The sequence below is a fragment of the Aythya ferina genome (assembly GCF_964211825.1).
Source record: "Aythya ferina genome assembly, chromosome: 7".
Classification (NCBI taxonomy): domain Eukaryota; kingdom Metazoa; phylum Chordata; class Aves; order Anseriformes; family Anatidae; genus Aythya; species Aythya ferina.
In genome coordinates this window covers 3,887,014-3,909,944 of record NC_140302.1, presented here as the reverse complement: position 1 = coordinate 3,909,944, position 22,931 = coordinate 3,887,014, and the positions used below count along the sequence as shown (strand labels likewise).

General features: G+C 38.1%; 1 protein-coding gene and 1 long non-coding RNA gene across 6 annotated transcripts in view; one reads left to right on the top strand and one right to left on the bottom strand.

Moving 5' to 3' along the window:
* CTNNA3 (catenin alpha 3) overlaps nt 1–4,069 on the top strand; it is a 468,549-nt gene extending 464,480 nt beyond the window's left edge. For all 3 annotated transcript variants that reach the window (XM_084526473.1, XM_084526472.1, XM_084526474.1), the window contains one exon: nt 1,688–4,069. In XM_084526473.1, coding sequence (XP_084382599.1) covers nt 1,688–1,975 — 288 coding nt within the window. In that variant the 3' untranslated portion in view covers nt 1,976–4,069. The remainder of the gene's footprint in view (nt 1–1,687) is intronic.
* LOC311440068 overlaps nt 1–22,931 on the bottom strand; it is a 599,898-nt gene that overhangs the window by 44,953 nt on the left and 532,014 nt on the right. For all 3 annotated transcript variants that reach the window (XR_014695191.1, XR_014695192.1, XR_014695193.1), the window contains one exon: nt 16,623–16,705. This is a non-coding gene — a long non-coding RNA (uncharacterized lncRNA). The remainder of the gene's footprint in view (nt 1–16,622; nt 16,706–22,931) is intronic.

Sequence of the window (22,931 nt, the reverse complement as noted above, 5' to 3'; positions counted from 1 at the left end):
AACTTTTTCCCTTCAATGGAAGCAAATTTTTTTTTCTGTCCTGAGAAGCCATGACTGAACTTGCCAAATACCCCAGCCCAGCTTGCTACCCAGCCTAGTGTGGCTCCAACACCAGGCCACTTGAAAAAAGTGGAAGGATTACAGAAATTTACATCACTTAGAAACAAAAGCCCCATAAGCCCATAAAGCTTCTGCCATAGAAACAAACCCAGCTTTTCTTTGCATCTGCTGGCACCCAGGAGCATCTTCATATTGGTGTTACTGTACAGACGATGCTAGAAAAGCGTGTGCTTACAATGCCACCAATATCAACCAGGGGTGTGTGTATGCACGCGCATGTATATATGTGTATATATATATATATATGTATTTAAAGAGGATCCATGGAAGCTGTCAAAATCATGGCTTTGTCAGCTTTTCTAGAAGGCGACAGCCTGAGGACAGACGAAACTGCGTGCATGTGTGTGCCCACAATTTACCTCTGATTACCACACAAAATAAACAAGATTATGATTTTTTTTTTTTCTCACATGCTGCTGCTTATCACTTCCTATAATCAATTAACATACATTTTATCAAGACAGTAATCAGCAGTTTGAAATACAGACATCATCAGTTCACGTACCAGTAAGTTGATACCTATAACGCCAGTCATCCTGCCTAGAAAAAGGGATCCTTGGGCAACTGAAGACATTCCAGGAATATAATGGCAAAGCCTCTGATCAGAGCATTTCACTGACCGAGTGTGGAAGTTATTAAAATGGTACAAAGGCATTATTTGAAAGATACATTAGGCTTTGAACTGCGAACTTTCATTCAACTCGAATTTTGCTAAAACAGCATCACAAGAATTATGCTTAACTGCTTATCCTACCAGCATGGCCAGGCAGTCTGTTTACCTAAAGTTTATACACATCAGTCCCCATACATACTTGTCTTAGTTTGAAATACTGCCATGCAACGATTAGATGACTATTACAAACTGGAAATCCCAATGAAAAATCTCACATGATAGAGCAATGAATGAACTTTAGAAGTCATATGTTAAATTTTACATTTTACCTTTTCCTACAGCATATGTACTCAGTCCACTTAGCGTTTTATTTTATTAATTTTTTTTTTGGTGGGCCACAGTTGCTGAGATTTCCATGTGCTCTCCTGCAAAGTTACCTTTAAGCATCCTGGCCACTAAGACTAGGTTCAGCAGCTCTGACTAATCCAGCTACTTGACAATATCCTCCGTTGCTTAGGAGCATGTGAGAGCACCTGGAATGTGATGGGAGCAGCTGGAGAATTTACCTAGTGTTGATGCAAAGGAAATAATGGGTAACATTTTTACATCTCTTGAGTTGGTTTAATTATCCATCAGTAGTAATTGCAGTGATACCCTGCAGACAAGCATTATGAATTCACACACACACAAAAAAATAAAATGCAACAAACATCTATGTAAACCTTTTTACTCCATCAGCACAGATTTTTGTCTATCACTTCAAGTCTGAGCATCAGAACATGGATATAATGATCAAACACACCAAGGGAAAACCAAGAAATTTTGTTTTAGTGTGGTAGTCTTCGGTTTTAACTGTTGTTTATTCCTGAGCATATTGTGATTAAAAGGAGGCTTTTCCTAGACTAATGTTTCAGTTTTTTTAAAAAAATATTTAATATTTTTTTTTAATTACAGTTGGATAGCGTCACTTCACTAATTCAGGCTGCCAAGAATTTAATGAATGCTGTGGTGCAGACAGTGAAAATGTCCTATATTGCATCCACAAAGATTATCAAGATTCAGAGTCCTACTGGCCCACGACATCCTGTTGTGATGTGGAGAATGAAAGCTCCAGAGAAGAAGCCCTTAATTAAAAGAGAGAAGCCAGAAGAAATCTATGCAGCTGTCAGAAAAGGTTCTGCAAAGAAGAGAATCCATCCTGTTCAAGTCATGAGTGAATTTAGAGGCAGAGAAATAGTCTAATATTCTGCCACTTTGTGTCTCTATCTTGAAATTCTAAGTTTTTCACCTCTTCCCCCTACTTATTTAATAATAATGTATGTTAGTGTTTTGCTTTCCCCTAAATCTCTAAGTTAACACTTGCTTAAATTACTTTGAAAACAATGTTGGATTAATTAACAGCACACAGTTGAAAAAAATTGTCTTGCAGTGTCAAACTATCATGTCTTTATACTGCATGTTTTCAGCAGAGCACTTTGAGTGATACGTGAGAGGACTGTGCTACAGTAGTGGAAAAGCAGGATGCAATGTGCCGAACTCTGCCGAAAGTCCTGCATCTGCTAGGGACAGGCATTCCTTCAGTAGGGATGAATGAGGCCAATCTTAAACTTAATTGTAGTTTATGACATACAATATTTTTGAACACTGTTTACTGGGAATGTCCTTTATCAAGATAGTTACACTGTGATCAAAACAGCTGGACTACTTTATGCTGAGAATTTTGGCCTTTACTTTTTATCCTGTTTGAAAGGTCCAAAGATCAACCACCTCTAAGGCCCAGCTTTATGTAAAAATAGAGGAAATGTAAACTTGAAAATGTTTGAAGAAACAAATGTTATAACAACATGGACATGATAATGTAACAAAAAAGCACTAACTGCAGCACAGCAATAATAGCTCTTTAAAACGGCCTTTGAAACGTTACCATTGTTCAGTGTTCTGTTTCCTACTGTATTCTGTGACCTCTAATTCATCTGGCTGATTGATTATTGCAGTAACAACAGAAACTTTTCTAATCACAGCACAAAAGAACAAGTATGAAATGCATCATTATTCCAAGTCTACTGTGCAAGTGACACAGACACGTCTTGAATCTGAAGAATGGTGAGATTTTTGCAAGGTAACTAGCCAACTTGATGGCTTTGCTTATGGAAGTAGAGTCCCAAACGTAGGACTGTGCTGTCTAGCAACTTGCTAAATTACTGCATTATATTTCAACATACATAATGAAGATAAGCGATACTACTCTGATTATCACCATTCTGTAAGATTCTTATGGAAAGATTTTTTTTCTGGATCTGTTTAAATACTAAATCTGCTTGGGCTGACTTTTTAAAGCAAAAGTCTTCCCTGCCTTATCACTAATTTTTCCCAGACCTCACCTAACTAAATGTCTTTCCTTAGCAAGTAGATTTTTCTTTCCTTTTTTTTTTTTTTAAATTTGCTCAGGTATAAGAACTCCCTCAAATTGCAGAACTTCATGATGCATCATTGACTACGATTAGGAGGAGGTTCCGAAGTATGGGCTACTGCTCTGTCATTTACTACCATGTTTGCACAATAGTGCCCCTAAACAGCTCCACTTAGGCAGCAGAAATAACCTTGAACTGTTTTTGTTTTTTCCTCTTGTGGCTGCTCTCTAAGAGCCTGTGCACAGGATCAGGACAGTGGAGCAATGTAAATTTCTAGGCTGTTGGTGAAGAAGCTCCACAAAACCTATAGTCATCATGCATTAAAGATTTTACAGATCAGTATTCCACTGTCCCCAACTTTACTACTGTACTATCTGTCAAATGAAATAAAATGAAGAAGCTGGGGGGGGGAGGGGGAACAGCACTTTTCCGATACAAATCCCCTCCCATATTTTCACAAGATCTTGGCAACACATGTAGGTACTTGCTAATCCTTTTAGGAGTACACAGTGGGAAGCAGTTAACAGTCAAGTAGAGCAGGTAGATACAATATAGAGCTGGTCATATGATATACGTTCAGTATGTCTGCTAGCACACTAAGCAGAGCTAAGAAGGATATTTTTTTTTGTGGTGCACTGCTCGGGAGAGTATAGATTGTCACATCTTAAAGCTAAAATCTCCAAATAGAAATTCAGGCTCTGGCCCACCCTCTTTGATTACATATTCCCCATACAACATTCAAGTCCAAAAGGCAACAGGCAAATTAAAATAATCTTGGGCTTGGGGGGCATTACTCTTGAAAAAGAAAAGAACACACCTCGCATCTCTGGGATACATCTTTGGTATAAGTTCACATTGACATTAGATGTTTGTAACTTATGTTTTGTTTTCGTATTATTAATTAAAAGATTGCACACCACTTTCAGCATTGTGGGTTGTTTGGATGTGTTTCTGTTCTAGTCTCCAGCAGTAGCAAAACCCTGTTTAAATGCCTGCCAGGCTTTCTTATTGCTGTAAGTTCCGGCTTCTCTAGCATACTAAGTGTGATCTTACTAGCCTGGTTTACATTAGAGCTCTTCTAGCACTCTCATCACTAAGACACAGTTTATTGCTTAATATCATGTTCATGACTACAATACCAGTCCCAGCTCTTTTAGCCTGGCCATTCTCAATAGCCAGTTTCATCTCAGCATCCAATACTGTCCCTATTACATAGGAATTTATTAGGGGTGGGGAAAAAATATGTAAATGAACAAGGAAATCAAAAGCCACAGTTGCTTTCTGAGAATAGCTAAAAGAATGATGTGTTAACTGTATCTGGACTTCTGCTTCTTGGCTAAAATTCAAACCCAAGTGAAAACATGACAAGGTGAAGTTTATTCCTACCTAAGGAGACAGAGAGATGAGAAACAAATCCTGAAGTTCTAAAAAATCTGTTGTATTAGCTCATTACCTCCCTCAGCAGATCTGGAAAGTAGGCAACCTTCTCTGCCACTATTAATAATGCTGATGGACAACGTGCTGCTCAGTATGCTTTATTCAGACACAGTTACTTACTTCATTCTGTAGTTTGCACATTCCTTTCCAGCCCTGGTTTTCAGAGAATATTTTTTCACTTCGCTGTTGTTTTGCCTTAGTGTTTGCATGGTATCCATAGTGTAGGAGCATTGACCTTGCAAACTAGGTTCTTAGCTAGAGTAGAGCTTTACAGGGCTTTCTCATTCCAGCAGCTCGCATCGTTTCATTAGCTTACCTCATCCACTCCCCATTACCACATTATGGTACAAAGCGTGACGGACAACTAGGGCAGTTTTATTTAAAAGAAAAAAAAGTCCATAGACTATGTAGCCTTTGGACTACATAGATTATGTAGTTTGTATTGTTTGTTGTTGAAGCACATTAGTAAAAGAAAACAAAATTAAACCATTTCTGAGAATATTGAAGCTGTTGATTTTTGATTATTAAAGCCCACAACCTGGTTGCATCACACTGCTCTCACTGCTGATGTTGTTTCCTGTAATATTTAGTGCTTTTCATTTATAAAAGGCAGTTCTTGTCACTGCAGATTGCACTGCGCATAGCTTCCAGTTTGTCCCAATTACTCTCTTATTACCTGAACTTAGTGAGCCATTCCTGGTAAGTAACGTAAGTCCTCTAATACCTTGGAACTTCAGAGAACTCAGAAAAATTAGGTATGTGTCCCTCCACTTCTGCCCACCCCTGAAGCCCTGCCTTTTTACACAATAAATCTGCTTTGACATAACTGATTGACTGTGTTCGGAAGGGAATGGTATAGAATAAGGTGGGAAATAGCTGGTAATACACTCTTGGTTTGGCCCAATCGTGCCATTAACCTGGTAACTGTAGAGAAGCTTTATAGCTGCATCTTCAGTGGAGATGACTAGGCAGTGTGGCAACACACAAGTCTGCCATTCCAGATGGTTTTAAAAGGGGTTTTAGATCTTTTGAGGGCATCTTGTGCTGTTTTCAGTGGGTTTACAGTTGAAGCGTTTAAGAAACAATGTGTTTATAAATGAAGTTTAAATGAGTTTTTAGAAGCATTATTTTTGAAGAAAATATTTGTAAGTTTTCACCAATAGTAGACAATAAAATTCTACATGGTCATACCTGCTGTTTGTGCTCCCAGCAACTACTTGTCCCTTGTGTACTGTTCTTGGTTAAACTCTAGCGATTGCCCATGTATTTGGCTCAGGAAGTAAGTACATAAACTAGAGCCCAATCCCTTTGGTTGGATTAAAACAAAACTGTCATTCATTTTCAGAAAAGAAGAATCTAAAATCAAATACAGCAAATAATGACTATCCATGCAAATAAACGTGTTTATTCGCTTGTGTCTGTTTAACTATATTGTTTTTTGTTTTGTTTTATTTTTGTTTGTTTTTTTTTTTTTTTCCTTTTTTTTTTTTCTTCTTTTTAGCAATAAGAGTAAGAAGGGACCTTGTACCCTTTTTACACTCTGCAGGGAGACTTCTCCTCTGCCTGCCTCTACTCCCCAATCGTTTCACCCCCCTCCCCCCTGAAAATCACGGTAAGAGGACTTTTTTTAAGTGAGAAAAGCTTAACTTTCTTTAAGGCTAAAACAGCAGTGAAATTTAAAACCTACTTTCTTAGAACATGTTTTGGATGAAGTGAAACTATCAATAGACAATCATAAGATTGTGGAACTGAATCACTGGTAGCAGATAAACGTGTCTGTTCATCCATCCCAATTCTGCAGCCTCCTCTGCATCGCCTCCTCTGCATCCAGTTCAATTTTGTTTTTTAACACTGAGGTAAGCTCTGGCTATACACAATTGCTAATAACCCACTTCCTCTCCAACAACCCACTAAAAACACTGTTGTGCTGTGAAGAAAGTTAGCATAATAAAAGCAGTGATGAGAAATTGTCCAACAGAGTGCAATTTAAGAGTATATTAGTAATTAAATAATAAAGATTAAGCAGATTACACCATTTCATTTGTGTTTTCCCTGGCATAACAGAAGTGATTTACTCTGTCAACATGGTTAGTGGGTTTGTTTTGTAAAGCTTCCTTTGAAAGTGATAAAAATGCTCCACACCACGGATGAAAAAATTTTACAGATTTTTTGTTGCACACTAAGTGACACTGCTGCAATGATGAATACCCACCCTTCAATTAATAACCTTAACTCTTTGGAAACTTTGTAGTAAAAAAAAAAAATAAAAATGTATCCAAAACGGAAATGGCTTTAGAGTTATGTAAAACAAACCAAGAAAATGCTTCAAAGTCCCTGGTGTCTACCATCAGGGGAAGAAACTTACTGCTAGTCAAAGAAATTGAAAGCTGAGGGCCTAATTTTTGACTCCAAAATACAAGAAATATTTAAGATCTGAGCCTGCAGTACAAGAGATTGATCTAGCAATTTTAATTTTAAGGAGTTCTTAATAGGATAGGAAACTATTTTCTACTTCCTGATAGTGAAAATGGCTGCATACATGTGTAAGCAGGCTGTAGACTAAGGAGACATCTTGTCATGCAGGATGATGTTTCCTTTGGAGTCTGTCTTCTACGAGCCTGGCTACATGTATTTTAGAGCTATTAGCTTTTCTGCTGTGGTTCTCAATTATTTATACATAATACAGGAAATGATTTAAAAGCAGCTGAAAATAGTCATGTGGCTCATCAGCTGGGGGCAGATTGTACCTCCTGGCACTCCTCTTCCATGGAAGCAGAGGGACCAAATGTCAAGGGAGCCGGTGCTAACTGCTTCAGCCAGCCTGCTGGTAGGTATTTTGTCTGCTAAGCTCCCAGAGCTCCCTCATTAGATAGAAACACGACAGGAAATAGCTCCCACGCTTTCAAAACATGGAACAGAGCATCAAGCTCTGTTCGCCCAGCTAGACAGCACAGCTGACAGGAGGGGAGAGAGAGGAAGAAAACTAACCTTTCTTTGTATTTTTTAAGCTTCTCTGGTGGAGAAAAACATCTTTCAAATGAAGGACTTTTCCAGGAAAACAGAATTTCGCTGGAGGGAAGACCTTACAAGAATTGAGGAAATTTTTGCCTTCCAATCCCTCTGTGAACCCAATCTAGTCCTGTTTTCTCCATCCTAAACTTGTTCCTGACCACAGATTTTACAAGTGTATAGATTTTGCATTACTCACCCAGGTTATTTTACAGTAACTTACGCAACTATTGGAAGCCTTCCTAACGGTAAGTTACACCGATTATGTTCATGTTACTACTTATTTCAATTTGAGGTACTAAGGACTTCATGCAGCAAGCCACAAAGTGCAAACCCTCAGTGATGTCATTTAGAGCTTGAATAGGCAGCAACCAACAGAAAGGATAAATAAAACATTCCTACTTAGGCCTGATAAGCACGTTATATGAAAAAACATCATGAGGTTTGTACCATATTCTTCTGCTTAATAGCGACCACTACACAGCTGTTACTAAGCACTTTTAACTAAAAGGAAAGGGAGGGGGACCAGCACTATAAATGCAATGTTGCATGTAGATGGTACCTACTCGTACATTAAGATTCAAGCTGTCATGGCAGGCCACGTCTTTATGCACCAACAGGTGAGGTCCTGCACACTCGGGATGTGGCTGCTGTCACAACTTCCTGTATTTTGTCCTTTACTGCCAGGTGAAGGAATGGGCTTGCCTGGAATACCACCTGTATTACTGTCCATCATCTGACACATCCTAACCACAATGTGCCTCTGTGTGCTCCAGAAGAATCAACTCATCTGATGCTCAGGAACTTAACTGGGAGTCCTCTGGCTCCTCAGAGGCACTTGGCTTGCCTGTCTGCAAGGTTGGCCAGAAAGGGAGGAGAGGAACGACTGAATCCCCTGCCACAGCTTCCTAGCATTATTCACGTGCAGTGACCAATTAACCCACCATCCTTTTCTTTTCTGATCCACCCTTTAATTTCCACATATACCATTTCCATATATCCCATTATCCCATCCCATTTTGATATTCATGCCCTTCCTTCAGTATTAGCTTTCTGTTCTCAGTCCTGGACGCTGCATTTTCTTTAAGCAAGAGGTTTTCAACATTTCTTTAAGCATGAAGATTTTCAACACACTCACCCCACTTCCCAAGGTCCCATTTTGCTTCATCATCTTCTCAAAACATTACAAAAAAAAAGAACAAGGAAAAATGGGTATGTGGCTTGCTCAGCAGCCAGGCTAGATCTGCACAGCTATTCTGAGATCAGTGGTAAAATATCCTCTTGACAGTAGTTACTGTAGTCCTTCCTCACTAGCAGTTCTTTAAAAATGTTATCCCTCATTCCGGCTGGCTAAGACCGATCGGTCACCTTGAAGTGTGCTTTTGAGCAGGTAGAAAGCTTGCCACCAGTAAAGAGATATGCTCCCCCAAAGAAAATAAGTCTTCCTTGCCCTTTCCTCTTGCTGCATTTCAAACAACTTGTCTTTATTTAGGTAGGTTGGGGCCAACTTTAAAATACCACAATACAAAATATGAAGGTTATTAATACAGCAATCTAAAGGGCAAAGAGCTTATTGGTAGTATGAGCTATTGAGTCTTGTGGGTGGTGATGGCACATCCTCAAGCACTCTATTATCATAATGCCTGGGCTGAAGACTCCATTAATTTTCTGCATCACCAGCAGCTGAGGACCAAAGCTGACAGCCAAAAATATACGAGTTCAGTGTAAGCAAAATACATGCACAAATAAGCCTTCCCATCACCTAAAATACAACACCAGAACATAACAGGTCAGAAAACACATTGCAAAAGAAGGAATATAATGAAAACTACTCCCAAGTTAAAAAAAAAAAAAAAGCCATTAGTATACCAGTTTTAAGAAACATATTTCAGTTCCCAAGCAGACGTATATTTATCTTTTCTCTATGTGAATTCTGATATCTCAAGTGTGCTAAAATAGCATCACATATTTTGAATTTTTAGAGTATGAAAGGAGAAAAAGTGAACCACTCTTCCTACATTTTTGCTCAAAGTATACATAGAACATGCAAAGCCTCCCTGAACAATGACTTATGCATTAAGACATGTGTGTAATTCTAGGAAGAGATTTTTCAATTAATTTTGGTTGGCTACTCATCAGACATAACAGTATATATTTTTCTTAACAAAAACATGTTCAACCTTATTTTAGATGAAGCAATAAAGGTGTTTGTTTTGTTTTGTTTTTTAAAAAAAGCTCTTTGCTGATCTTACTTCCTCATTCAGAAACTGTGCCCTACACTACTGCAATCTCCTTTTCCTTAAACAGGGTATCACCTCAGAATCACTTGGGCACAAAATTCACAGCCAAGTAGTTGAATCTTATTACTGTGGGTATTTGACTTTTATATACACAGACTGAACCAAAGCTCGAAAGGAACATTCAATATGATGTATAGATAATGGATACAGACCTATTGAAACCATTATTGCCAAGTTATTAGATAACATATGGTAGACTAATCATTTGTTGGTTTGATCTGTTTGACAAATTCATGTAGTTAGTACAAACAGTAATGAAAAATTGAATTATTTGAGATGCTGTATTCCCTATAACATGCAAATGTAGGCTAAAATACTCAGTGTTTGGGAAATCTTGACTGAAATACATTTACTTTTTGATCTGTCTTCAACACAATACTGTATCTTCTGGTATTGCCACTGAATTTACACCTTACATTATTTGGTCAGACTATGGTAACATGCTTCACATTCTGACCCACACTGACAAAATGTACTTCTTAAAATTTCATCATGGTGGGCAACGACTTCCACTACAAAGAATCACGGATCTACCAGTATTGCAACAACCATAGCTAAGAATGTGCTTAAATGATCTATCACTGGGCCTGGTCCTGGGATCGTACCTATGTGCTTTGAAGAATAAAAGCCACACTGCTCGCACATTTTGTTAAGGTAACAACCTGTCTCAAGAATCTGCCAAGTACAGTCACTGTAAGGAACATTTCTTCCCAGAAGTTGCATGGACTGTTACAGAAGATGTAAATGTGAAAAAGTAGAAGCTTGCAACTCAGATTTCACTCTTGGCCAACTCCTGGCACATTCCACCATTCAGGAAAGCTCTCTTCCTTTAGATACAGACCATACACATGCCACAAATTCTAAAAGTACAGAAATACAGTAAAAACAAATAGAAGGAAAATTACACACACACCACAAACCATTTGCCTGTAATCCAACTATCCTAATGCTTAGCTGATTTTGCCCTAGGCTGACAAAAAAAATAACTCTCTTTTCCTGCTGCTGTCAAACTGAAACTGTTAGAATTCATAGCTAGTGCTATTGGAAGAACAGGAATGTTCATCCTTAGTGAGGTGTAGCATTTCCATATTCAGCTTCAATTTTCTGGTTTGGAAGTAATCTTAATGACAAAATTAAAACATATCAGCTGCGGGTCACAGCAATTGCATCAAGTCAGTCAGAAAGTAAATTGGAGCCTAATACCCTGACAATTAAAATAGAGCACAGAGTAAATATGTCCGCAGACCTCAGAAAAGCTTGAACAGAATATTTATATTTGTTAAGAAACAGGGAAAAAAGTAAAAAGAAAATTAATAAAAAAAAAAAAAAAACACACACAAAACCAAAAACCTCTTTGGGGCTAAGAATAATCTGTTTTCAATGTAATCATCTTTGTCTATCTGCAAACATTATGGAAACCAATGTATTTTTAAGTCAAGCAGGTGATATGTTAACAAGAATGATGGAGATAATTCACTTCCTTCAGCTTCCAATCTCCAAATTGTTTTTCCTTATTTTACTCACCGAATACATAACCCTATGTTTTCCGGGCTGCTGGTCAAAGGAAAGCAGCACGTACAAATATACAAATTTCAGCAAGTGTATCCGCCTGAAATATCTCATCTGAAACAGGTACTGTAAATTCAACTCATACTCTCAGCTAAAAATAATACTCACAGGGTAGGCAACCCTATAACTGGAAGGAAATTCAAGACTCAAAACCTCAGAACTACTGTGTGTTTATTCCTCTTGTCCCAGACTCTGCTTTATTCTATTTTGCTTTTTTAGCTTGTACGTAAGACACTGTCTGCCACTGGATATTAATAGATCCAGGTTTCATAAGGTAACGGGTTTAGTTTGTGATCTGAACTGAGGTTTCAATTTTTGAAAACGCATTCATACACCAGACCATGTTACAGTATCTTGGAGACTGGTGTCTAATGAACCCAAAGCTTTAGGGTAACTTTTAAAGGTCTCATTTTCCCCTTGAGTACCTCCAATAACGTCAACTGATGTGCCAGCCAGTCTCACCTCCACCCTCTCACTATTTTATTCCCAAGTCTCTGCCTTGTGCTGCTGGCCACATTTTCCTTCTGTCCCCTTCTGAGCTGCTGAGGTCTCCAGTAGCCTTGAACACCAGCGTGGAGCCTGCACTCTGGGGAAGTTCACACACTCCCCAGCAACCATGTGTGGCTATTAACGGCGAACCCCAGTCTTCTCTGGGCTGCTGCAGGCTCCTTCTGAGATTTCTGCATAAGAGAATGCATTACCTATTTCTGAGATAAGAAAAAAGCGGGAGAGATGGAGGCACAGTGACATTTACATAACATGGAAAACTTCTGGTTTATAATTCTGTTGTAAAGCCAGCATTTCCCACAGGAAAGAAAAAGTGCTACTTTGCTCCAAAAAGGTCTATGGCATTTCTTTGTATGGAGTCTCTACACATTCCCACCTTGTACTCAGCACTTTGCAGCTACTAATTACGTGTAGACATCAAGGAATTTGAAAGTAGCTACCAAACATGCCTTTCTAAGTGAGCTCCCTTTTATTTTGAGTTCTCTCTAAGATAGGAGTCAGGGGGACTCAATGCTTTTTAACAGAGAAAACAACAGTAGTAAGATTCTTTGTCACAGCAACTGTACCCTGTAAGCACTGGGTAGCAATGTCCCCTGTCACAGGCCATCCTGCCTGAAGCAGAAGAGTAGCAAAAGCAGACCACTTTGCAGTGGTTTTAATACCGGCATTATAAACACTGATAAACACCTCTGTTGTGTGTCACCATCCATCCATTCCCAGCCCCCCCTGCCCCCCCCCAAAAAACAAAAAAAACAAAAAAAAAAAAAAAAACAACAAAAAAACAAAACAAACCAACCCAGAAAATCACCACCCTGTTTCTCTTCCTGAAGAATCTCCAGTAATAAACAAAAGATCCAATGATCAGCTTCTACCCCAGCCTCAACCTAACTGCAATTATTCACATCACTTCCTACCTGGAACCAAGACTCTCTTCAATTTTCATTTTTACTTGTTTTCTTTAATGAAGACACCAAGCTGTTTTAGCAAGCTGTGTTAATTGCCCACTGTAATCCTCAAAGATTCCAGTATTTAAAAGGATGATAAAAGACAGACTAGTGCCTTAGGCAGCGTACAGCACAGGATATCTTGCAAAGTCAAACTAACCAGAGTGGCCAGAGGCTTTTCCACGTGATTTTGCAAAAAAGTCATTGTGATTTCTCAAGAGCAGTAATATTTCCTTACTTAGAGAGAGTTTTTTTTTTTTTGTTTGTTTGTTTATTTTGTTTTTAAGCTTCCATCTTGAAATTTCTGTGCTCTGGAAACAGATGGTAAACCACATTGTCATAAAACAAAACTAGAATTTCAAAAAAAAAAAAAAAAAAAAAAGGGGGGGGGGGCGGGGATGCTGCAGCATCCCATGTCCACACAACTGACCCCAAGCTGGTCTGACTTCCAGAAGCAGGAAGACACTTAGCAGGCCAACACGGGGCAGCAACCCCTGCAGCATTCAGAGCATTGTACACTCCGAAATAACTTCATCTCCCATGAACAGAATAATTGAATGTGAATTGGACAACTATGGACATTTAACTGCAGGAGACTATAAACATAGGCCATCACAAAGATTCATAACAAAGGAACAGCAACAAAGCAAAGCTAGTATATACGTACTCTGTTTTACAACTAAAGACTATTTGACTTTTTTTTTTTTTTTTCCCTGGGGCATCCAGGCAGCAGGCCACATCTTTCTTCCTGGGGAACGATGACTTTCTGTACAGTAGGCATGCATTAGTCAGAGAAACCGATCATGAACAGACAGAATGAAAGTATATATAAGCTCCTGCAAACATTTAAATTACTGTGTTCTGGTACTAATGAATTAGTTCAGTATGAATTTCTACAAAGTAGAGACAAGAAGGAATTCTTAGGATAAATCTTTTGCGTACAAGAATTTATCTGGACAGATTATTCATCTTCCATAATTTTGTTATATTTTATTGAAGAAAACCAAAACATTTTAAGACTCGTATAAATGAATTATTAAACCCAGTTGAACTTTCTTCTTCCAATTACGGGCCATGCTGAGAGACTGGAATTTTATAGTAGATTTGGATATAATGAAATTTGCAAAATGAGAAATTGAAATGATTTAAAAAAAAAGATTTTTCTTCTAAAAATGCATTCTCTTGACATCTTTCATTTTCCCCCCACTATCTTTAGTGGGATCATTAAGTGCCATATTCAGAAAGCACCCGGTTTCTGCAAAGCAAAATAAATTGCTTTTGTACTAGTGTGGCAGTAGTAGCAAAACTGCAATTTTTATTCACCCCATTCTGTTTAACAACATTGGAGCGAGTGTGTTTTCTATTCATGTGCAGGTATTTTAACATTAGTAAAGCCATATGGAAAAAAAACAAGGCCTACGATAGATTTTCTATATGCTTTTTAATATACTCAATTTTCAGATATTTACTCTCTAGCAAGGCTTTGCACTGAAACTCCTTATTTTGTGTACAGAATACAACAGGTATTTTCAAAATATTTTCTCAGATTCTCACACATGACCTTAGTAAAGTCATTTGACCTTTCTGAAAATTATTATAAAGTAACACTAATGATATAATAAAATGAGTGTAACTAATTTCTGTAAAGCCATTCGAACGAAAAGTCTTCTGTTACAGGTAAAATAGAAGAGTAGATAAAGAACAATGTAACCAGTTCTTACCAGGTATTTTTCCCCCCTACGTCAACACCTTAAAAAGACCATTTCATTTTTGCTGCCCATACAAAGAAAACTATCCTGTTCTTCAGAGTTCTCCATTTAAGCTAGTATTCACCCCACCATTGCTGTCATGTCTTGACTGTTGATTACTGTAACTAAGCACAGTGAAATGATATTATCACCAAGTACATTTTTCCAGCTCTCCCCATAATTAAATGAACTTAATTCAATACAGTGCTTCAAACACCTACAGACAACAGAAAAGAAAGCCACACGAAACTTAATCCAGCCTAAGAACAGTAACATGCAGAACCCTTTGGTAAAAGTCCCTCATAAGATAACAAAGTAAATGCAAAGAATGATTGACAAGCTTGATGTGATGTGGAAGTACTGCAAATTTCACTGGTGACTGGAAAACAAGTGAAATGCTCTTAAAATGAAGAGTAAACACTGAGCAATACAGAAGGAAAGACCTCAATAACAAAAAATAAAATAATCTCTGGCCTGTTTGGAGGGGGGGAAGCAGAGGGAGATTCCCTCTGCAGGAATTGAAGTTACTATTCATGTTTAGAACTACATTTGAACTTCCTTGTTAAATATCCTGAGGAAATTCTGTATCTTGAACCACTGTAGTTTTGTGTGTTTTTTTTTTTTTGTTTGTTTTTTTTTTGTTTTTTCTCAGCAATTCTGAGAAAAGAATACAAAAGGTACTGCAACACAGAAAAAAAAAGTGATTATAAAACATTTAGATTATAGATAACATTACTAAGAAATGGTCTTAATATCACAAAGTAATAATAATAATTAAAAAGACCTGGCAAGTCACACAGAGGTAAGGGCATATAAAGAAACTTCCCTCAGAAGCAGCGTATCTAAATTATTTCAGGTGATTTACTTCACTCAAACTAATTTCCTAGTAAAGAAGGCATGTGGAATTCTGCTGCAGTATGAAGTGCAGGACATGATTTATCTAAGGTAATCTACCAATGCATATGATTATTTATAATGATATTGATCAACAGTTGGTACAAAGACGATATGGAGAAGAGAAGGCTCCAGGGAGACCTCACAGCAGCCTTCCAGCACCTGAAGAGGGCTACAGGAAAGCTGGGGAGGGACAGACTCTTTGTCAGGGAGTGTAGTGATAGGACTAGGAGTAATGGTAATAGTAGGAATAAGAGTAAACTAAGAGAGGGTAGATTGAGATTAGATATAAGGAATAAGCTCTTTACTCAGAAGGTGGTGAGGTGCTGGCACAGGCTTGCCCAGAGAAGCTGTGGATGCCCCAACCCTGGGGGTGTTCAAGGCCACGCTGGATGCGGCTTTGTGCAGCCTGGGCTGGTGGGAGGGGGCCCTGTCCATGGTAGGGGGTTGGCTTTAAGGTCCCTTCCAACCCAAGCCATTCTGTCATTCTATATGTGAAGGATGTTAAGTGAAGCCAGTAAAGGCAAGAACACATCTTGCACACTAGGAACATCTAAGATCTTATTTACATGCCAGTGTAACATTCGGTATTTTTGTGAATGAAACCTATATACTAAAGGCTAACAAACCACATGATAATCAGAACATAAACTGGAAAATTTCAGCCTGCCTCAGAAACATCACTGCACTAATACTATGTTATATATATAATACACTGTACTAATACAATGTTATTGTGCCCCATGAAAATTGTTGCTTATGTGCAAGAACTTCTTGTAAGGACTAGTAAAGGAAGTCCTAGGTCTTTGGTCTTGAAGACACACCAAAGAGAGAGAGACACTGGAACTGGAATTCTGCAAGAGATCTTCTATTTAAAGACTAACTGGTCCTTTAGGATGTCTCATTCTAATTCAGTAATGTTGGTAAAATATTATTTAAAAAGCAAAAAAGCAACAGGAACTTGTGTTAACCCTAACATGACTATTTTACCTTGACTCTGTATCTTTATGGCGGTTGCATAGAGCAACAGAATTTTATTTATTTATTTTTTTTACTTTTTATTTACTTACATAATAGAACAGTAGAGAGCTTGCCTTGAACCTCCTGTAAGACCATGAACTGGAGCAGCAGGTGGAATGCTTCAACACAAATGCTGCAAACAGGGTAGAAAGAGCAGAGAATTAACACTGAACACACTTTGCTTCTGAAGAATAAAGGAGAATTTCTGAGTTTGGCTAACCTGTATTTGTAGTCCAACTTTTTGAATTGTATAGAATTCTGTAGTCACTAATGCCTTTAGGATAGAACTCAACCTTCACGCTTGTGTAGGCCTTGCACAACTGTATACATGACATTCTGCTTTAGGAGAACAATATTCACACTGTTCCACCTTCAAGCACTTAAATTAGCAGACCATGCAAACTAACCAGGTGATAGTGACTTGTGATTTTAACTCCTCCTGGGAGCAATTCAGAGCACCTGCAACAGTGGCATGCTTCAAATTGTCCTGGGGCAGCACTCCCATCTCTTCCCACTGCTTATAGAGCAGGGCCTACGAAGGCAAACCACCTTGCCAGCATAGCTAGTTGAGGTCCTAAACTTAGGAGGAATTGGTCCCCATGTGTTCAGCGCACGCTGCTGGGGGGGTATGCAGGGGGAGCTGCTGGTGACTGCAGCAGAGCTTGGCTCTGCCTCTCTGCTGTGCCCTAATGCTGCCCTTGGCTGCCTCTGGTACTCTGCCTGCAGTGGGGTACAGCCAGGCAAATGGGGCAAGCTAGCTCAGTATGCAAAAATGAAAACAGCATAAGGGAGTTTAGCTGCTGGGATTCACCATCTGGCCCAAAGCCACTTCATGCTGAGTGTGAAGTGGCTTTGATCACAGCACTCTGAAAATCTGTTAATATAACCACCACACTTCAGCTACCTGAAAGAATGCCCCCAACACCTCTAACCTATTAATTTACTTGAACTCTAAAGAGGAGAAAGTCACTATTGAATATAATTAAAGATTGCTGCCAAGGAAAAATATTTTCTGCCAGTTAGCAAAGGAAAAAAGAATTCCTTGATTTCACCAGCAACTACGTTCCAAAAATGATGCCTGCATTGAAAATAAACAAAAACTTGCTGAAAGGACTCAGAACAGCACTCTGCTATTCAGTTGTACATAAAAATTAAGAAATCCTCTTTCATTTAAGCACTGAAACAGAAATCCCAGAGGTCAGACCAACAGTCAGACCTAGATTTATCTAAGGAAGGGAGGAAGGAAAAGAAATGGTACAACTTTAGAATCCTCCTTTCTGTGACTCATCTTGGGTTTATTCAAGACCTATTTTTTCTTTACAACTGGCAGATTATTAAAAAGTCACATCACCTATATAGTCAGTAAGCAGAGGAGCTGAGCAGCAGCATATGGACTGTATGAGGCGGATAATGCTAGATCTGCAGGGACAATATTTGTCATTGGGCTTTGTCTCTGTATTGTACTGCTACTTTTCTAATTAAGTGTGACAGTCATTTTCTTCTCTCAGTCACTCCCCAAACTGCAATGAGCTACTGCCTGAACTGTCTCCATTTGTGCAGCTATGATGCCACGCTGTCTGTAATGCTCTCTTGTCCGTTTTAATATATTAAGCCATCTGCCAACAACAGAGCATGAATAACAAGATTCAATCCATCTCTAATATGAGTGTAGTGCTCTCCTGTGCCATCTCCACTCATTTGATTAGCTTTTCTTCCATTTCTTCTCAGGATAGGAAAAAGACAATATTTTCCACTTTCCTACTTTCTGCCAGTACAAACACATTTCAAAAATCAGCCTAATCTAGTCACAGCCTTTTTGATTTACTTCAGCTAAGTAAGCCTCAAGAAAGGCTGTGTCACCTACCAAGAAGCTAACTTGGACACAAAGCATTTAAGTACATTTTCAGAGTAGCCCTATGCCTTTCACTTGAGGCACACAGCTGGCTTACTAACAGCACTTGGCAAGCCCACATGCCCCCATGCCTGTTACGCTATTCTTCTCTGCCTGTTATTCCAACCTAAACTACAGAAGGAGGTGAATAATGACCATCAGGAGAAATAAACAGTATGATTAAGCAGGTTTACAGTACAGATACAGGAAGGACCCCAGGAAAAACAATTCCACACAATCATTGCTACCAGTGATGAATATCCAGTATTTTACGCTTATCCAGTATTTTACCCTGCTTAAGTAAACAATCCCCGATTTGTCTATACAGATTCAGGATCTACAGGAGCACTAATAATATCTCTAAGACAAAATGTTAGGCTGACCATGCAGAGGCTGGACAGTTCTACCAGGATGACTTTGTAAGCTGCTGGCATGGGGAACAACTCAAGTCCTTGCAAGCGAAGACAGCTGTTCATGTATGGCCTGTTATTTTGGGACCTCCCTTTTTCCAGCATCTGTGGATGTAATACACAGGGTCGGCATCTGATTTGATTTTAGTTTTACTATCTGAAGCATCTTGGACAATTCTTCATTATTACTTGAAAATTCAGATGCTTTGCTGAAATCTGGATACTATGCTGTTCTGGGAGAATAGATACAGAATCTGATTCTTATTTACACTATGGTCCTCTGGGCAATGCAAAGAGTATAAATTACACCTTCATCCATAGGACAGCCCTCTGGACTCTCAGAGCACTTTAAAGGTATATTGGTATGAATAAGAATCAGAACCTGTGAGACGTTTCCGATATAAATTCTGTTCAAAATCTGCGTTCTGCTATCCTAGCTCCTTGGACACGCTATTTTCACATTCTCTACTCCTTGTATGTCAGGACAGTCTAGCGTGAATATGAGACACACATTGGCTTCTTCACAGTAAAGAAGAGAAAACTTAATTTTCTGCTTCAGAAAACAGAATTGCTGGTTCAGAAGGTCATCAAATACCAGTCTCCTCTATGGAAAGAAAACACTGAAAGGGAGGTCTTGTAAAGGAAAACTCTCATATGCTGTTGTAGCTGACTTTTTGGTGGTATGAGAAGATGGAGAAAGCACATAAGGGAGATCTATAACCACAAAAAGACTAATGTTACTTTTCAAAATATTTACGTATTTATTCTGTTCTGCCTTGATGCAGTAGTTGCAGATGAGAACTCTTCTTCGAAACTGTAAGAGTGACTCTAAGCAGCACTTAAAGTACCAGTTGGTATGCTGAAGCTATGATTAAAGAAAACAGACTACTGAGACTTTATACACATCTTCTGAATCATTCTAAAGCAGAAAAAAAATTCTTCTACCATTTCAGACACGGAGCGCATGACAATTAACTCCAAGCTGTCTTTATAGGCACAGAATTTAAATAGGAAATCTAATGTGAACCAATAATCTAAACAAGCATACTAATCAACACTACAAATTCTGTTCATGTTAGTCTCACAAAAAAAAAAAAAAAAAAAAAAAAAAAAAAAAAAAAAAAGAATCCCCTCTCTTTATCTCAACGCAAATTATAAAATATAGGCACATATCACATCAGGCAGATAGTTTCCAGAATTTATCCAGTTACCAATTTCTATCATAGGAATTGCTAGTGGGTAATGCTATAGTACTTGGAGTCACGACAGCATCTAATTAAAAGGACGTCTTAGTGATTATGAAGTGTGTCTCCCTGATGATACATAAAACTTTCTTTGTAACCTACATTTTCCATGATGAGATAGATCTAAGCATCTGCCCACATCTCCCGTCTGTACATAGCCAGTATTGTTAGACGTAACATCTTTCATATATTGAACATGGTGATCTATAAAAAAAGGACACTTCTTCTCTAAGTATTTGAATATATTACTTTAGTTGTGATTAAATGTCCCTTCTCTAAAGCCTCTCCTGTACAGATGGTGCAAGTCCTCTTCCTCCTATCATCAAAGCAGGTTTGACAGATCTAACGTTCTCATATGTCAGTTAATCTGCCATGACTGCAATGAAGTGTAAGATACTGCAGTCTTAAGATTTTTTTTTTTTCTGGTTTGTTGTTTTGGGGTTTGCTTGCCTTTTTTTCCCTTCAGATTTGGGAGTTGTTTTGTGGACAAAGGAAAAGGTAATATCACACAGTCAGCTGAGTAAGTTAGCTAATTACAAAATACAGGCAACCCTCCCCTTTACTCAAAACTGTTCCATACTGAATTGAAATAAACAACTGAATACTATAACAGGGACATGAGTTGGGTTCTTCAGATCTCTGGGATGTGCCTGTACTCAAATGCTTTTCCTCTATGACCTAGTGAAAATACACTTACTCTGGAAAGTGGAAATGTCTCAACAGATAAGTCTAACAGATGGAAAGATCAGACAACTAAGTTGTATGCATTACACAACACTGCTTTTTGTGAGGCTTCTAAATGGACTACATTTAGATTTCCATAGGAAGGAGGTATTATTTTTCTGTAACTACTCCTCTGCTAAATACCATGACCTATCTGGAACTCTTTTAATACTATTTATTGACTTGAATTAAGACTGAACATAGAAAATAGCAGGACAAACAAGGTTTGCCAAAATCAAAGGTGATTAATAGAATAAAACTTCTCATTTGGGGAAAAAAAAATCCTCTCATATGCTTGCACCTTGTGAAAACGTAACCCACACCTAGCCCTGCATGTTTGTTGTGGATGAGTTGAACTCTAACTCAGAAGCACCTCTTCAGCATTAGCCAAATAAAGCGAGATGTTTTGTGTCTTCCTGGTCAGTTACCTTTTGAATTTATTTGAAAGAAATTCAGCAGGTAAAAAATGCCAAGTTTCAAACTCACTTCTTTGACTGAATTATTGTTAAATAACCAGAACTGAAGTACATTGCTTCTAGTTATACACTTCCAGGAACAGAAATCCTTATATATATTATTTATTTAAACAGTAAAGCAAGCCTTAACGGAGCAACTTTGTCAGCAATACTCGCAGTAGACTATTACAGTACTGCGGATGTTCTACTATGACCCTATGTAATTATAAATCAATGACTTCAAAAGAAGGATTTCTAGGTTCTTTACAATACCCAGGTTTTCACCCATTTTTCAATTGTCCATATAAAAGAATAGAGTTTCATAATCATAAGTGTAACAGATTTCTTTTAAGTCAGTAAAGCAGTACATAGATCAGAACCTCTTCCTGTATATTCAGATCATCTCACTCAGGGAGTGTTTTTTTTTTCCTCCAAATTTAAGCTTAAAGAAGTCTAAAAACTAAATTACCTCTGAAAGCCTGTAGTGCTTCTAGAAGAACATATTAATATATTTCAGAATGAATGCATCAGTAACAAAGTCACAGAATGGCTCCATCAGATTTTCTTGCAACATTTCACAGTGTATTAAATAATTGGTTCCAAAGAACAAAGCAGAGACACAGAAATTATTTCCAGAAATGTGGAAATAATGCACAGAAGTCTATATTACACAGGCATTGCTGTGCATCTAGAATATCCAGTGGATTATGGAAGAACTACCTACTAAATATAGTACATTCTCTGTACTCAAAATGCTTTAACCAGAAACAATGGAAACTGAATGTATGTGGTAAACATCACTCACAAAACTGAAAAAGCAACCTACACGTTAAGTGTCACCATAAACTTATTATGCTTGAACATGGAATCCTGCATTTCTGGACAGACACCACATATTGAAGCCCATATCGATTCTAGATATACATACATTAACTCAAGGAAGTTTAAACAAAGACCAAAACTACACCTAATACTGTAAGAAAACTCCAGAGGGAATATCTGGGCAGCTGCCAAGTAAGGCATGCTGAAGTACATTAACTTATGAAGCCACAGTGAGAGGACAGTGCAAAGGAACTGGAAGAAAAAGATTAGATGCTCACTTATGAAAGAAAGAAGATGAATAGATGTCCAGCTTCTGGGCCACTGATTAAAAACCTATGTTAAAAATCCTAAGTAATTGAGGAAGAAAATATGGGAGAAGATTCAAAAAATGAATTTCGTCTTACTCATTTTAGAGAAACTGGTATTTTAGAAGAACATAACAAATTGAAAAGGTAAAATAAAATACATGTATCTGGAACAAGAAGAAACAATTAGTCAAGTGCTCTACCTAACCAGACTACTGATTTAAGTTTTCAGTTTCTAGGCTCATTATATGCCTGAAAAATTCCTCTGTGATGAATCTACATCTCTCCCTAGTGCTTGACTGCTACTTTCTCCTTTTTCCCTCCTCAAAAACTAAATCCAAGGTCTATCTAAATCCACATTAGTACACAGCATGCAGTACTGAATATCAGGTAAACTGCAAGTACTGATAATGCATCTTTGGATACTAATCCTTCCTTTATCTCCTTTGGTGGAAGCTTCATCATCTTTCTGCAGCTCATAAATATGAAGGTCCTTTCCTTCTGTCTCA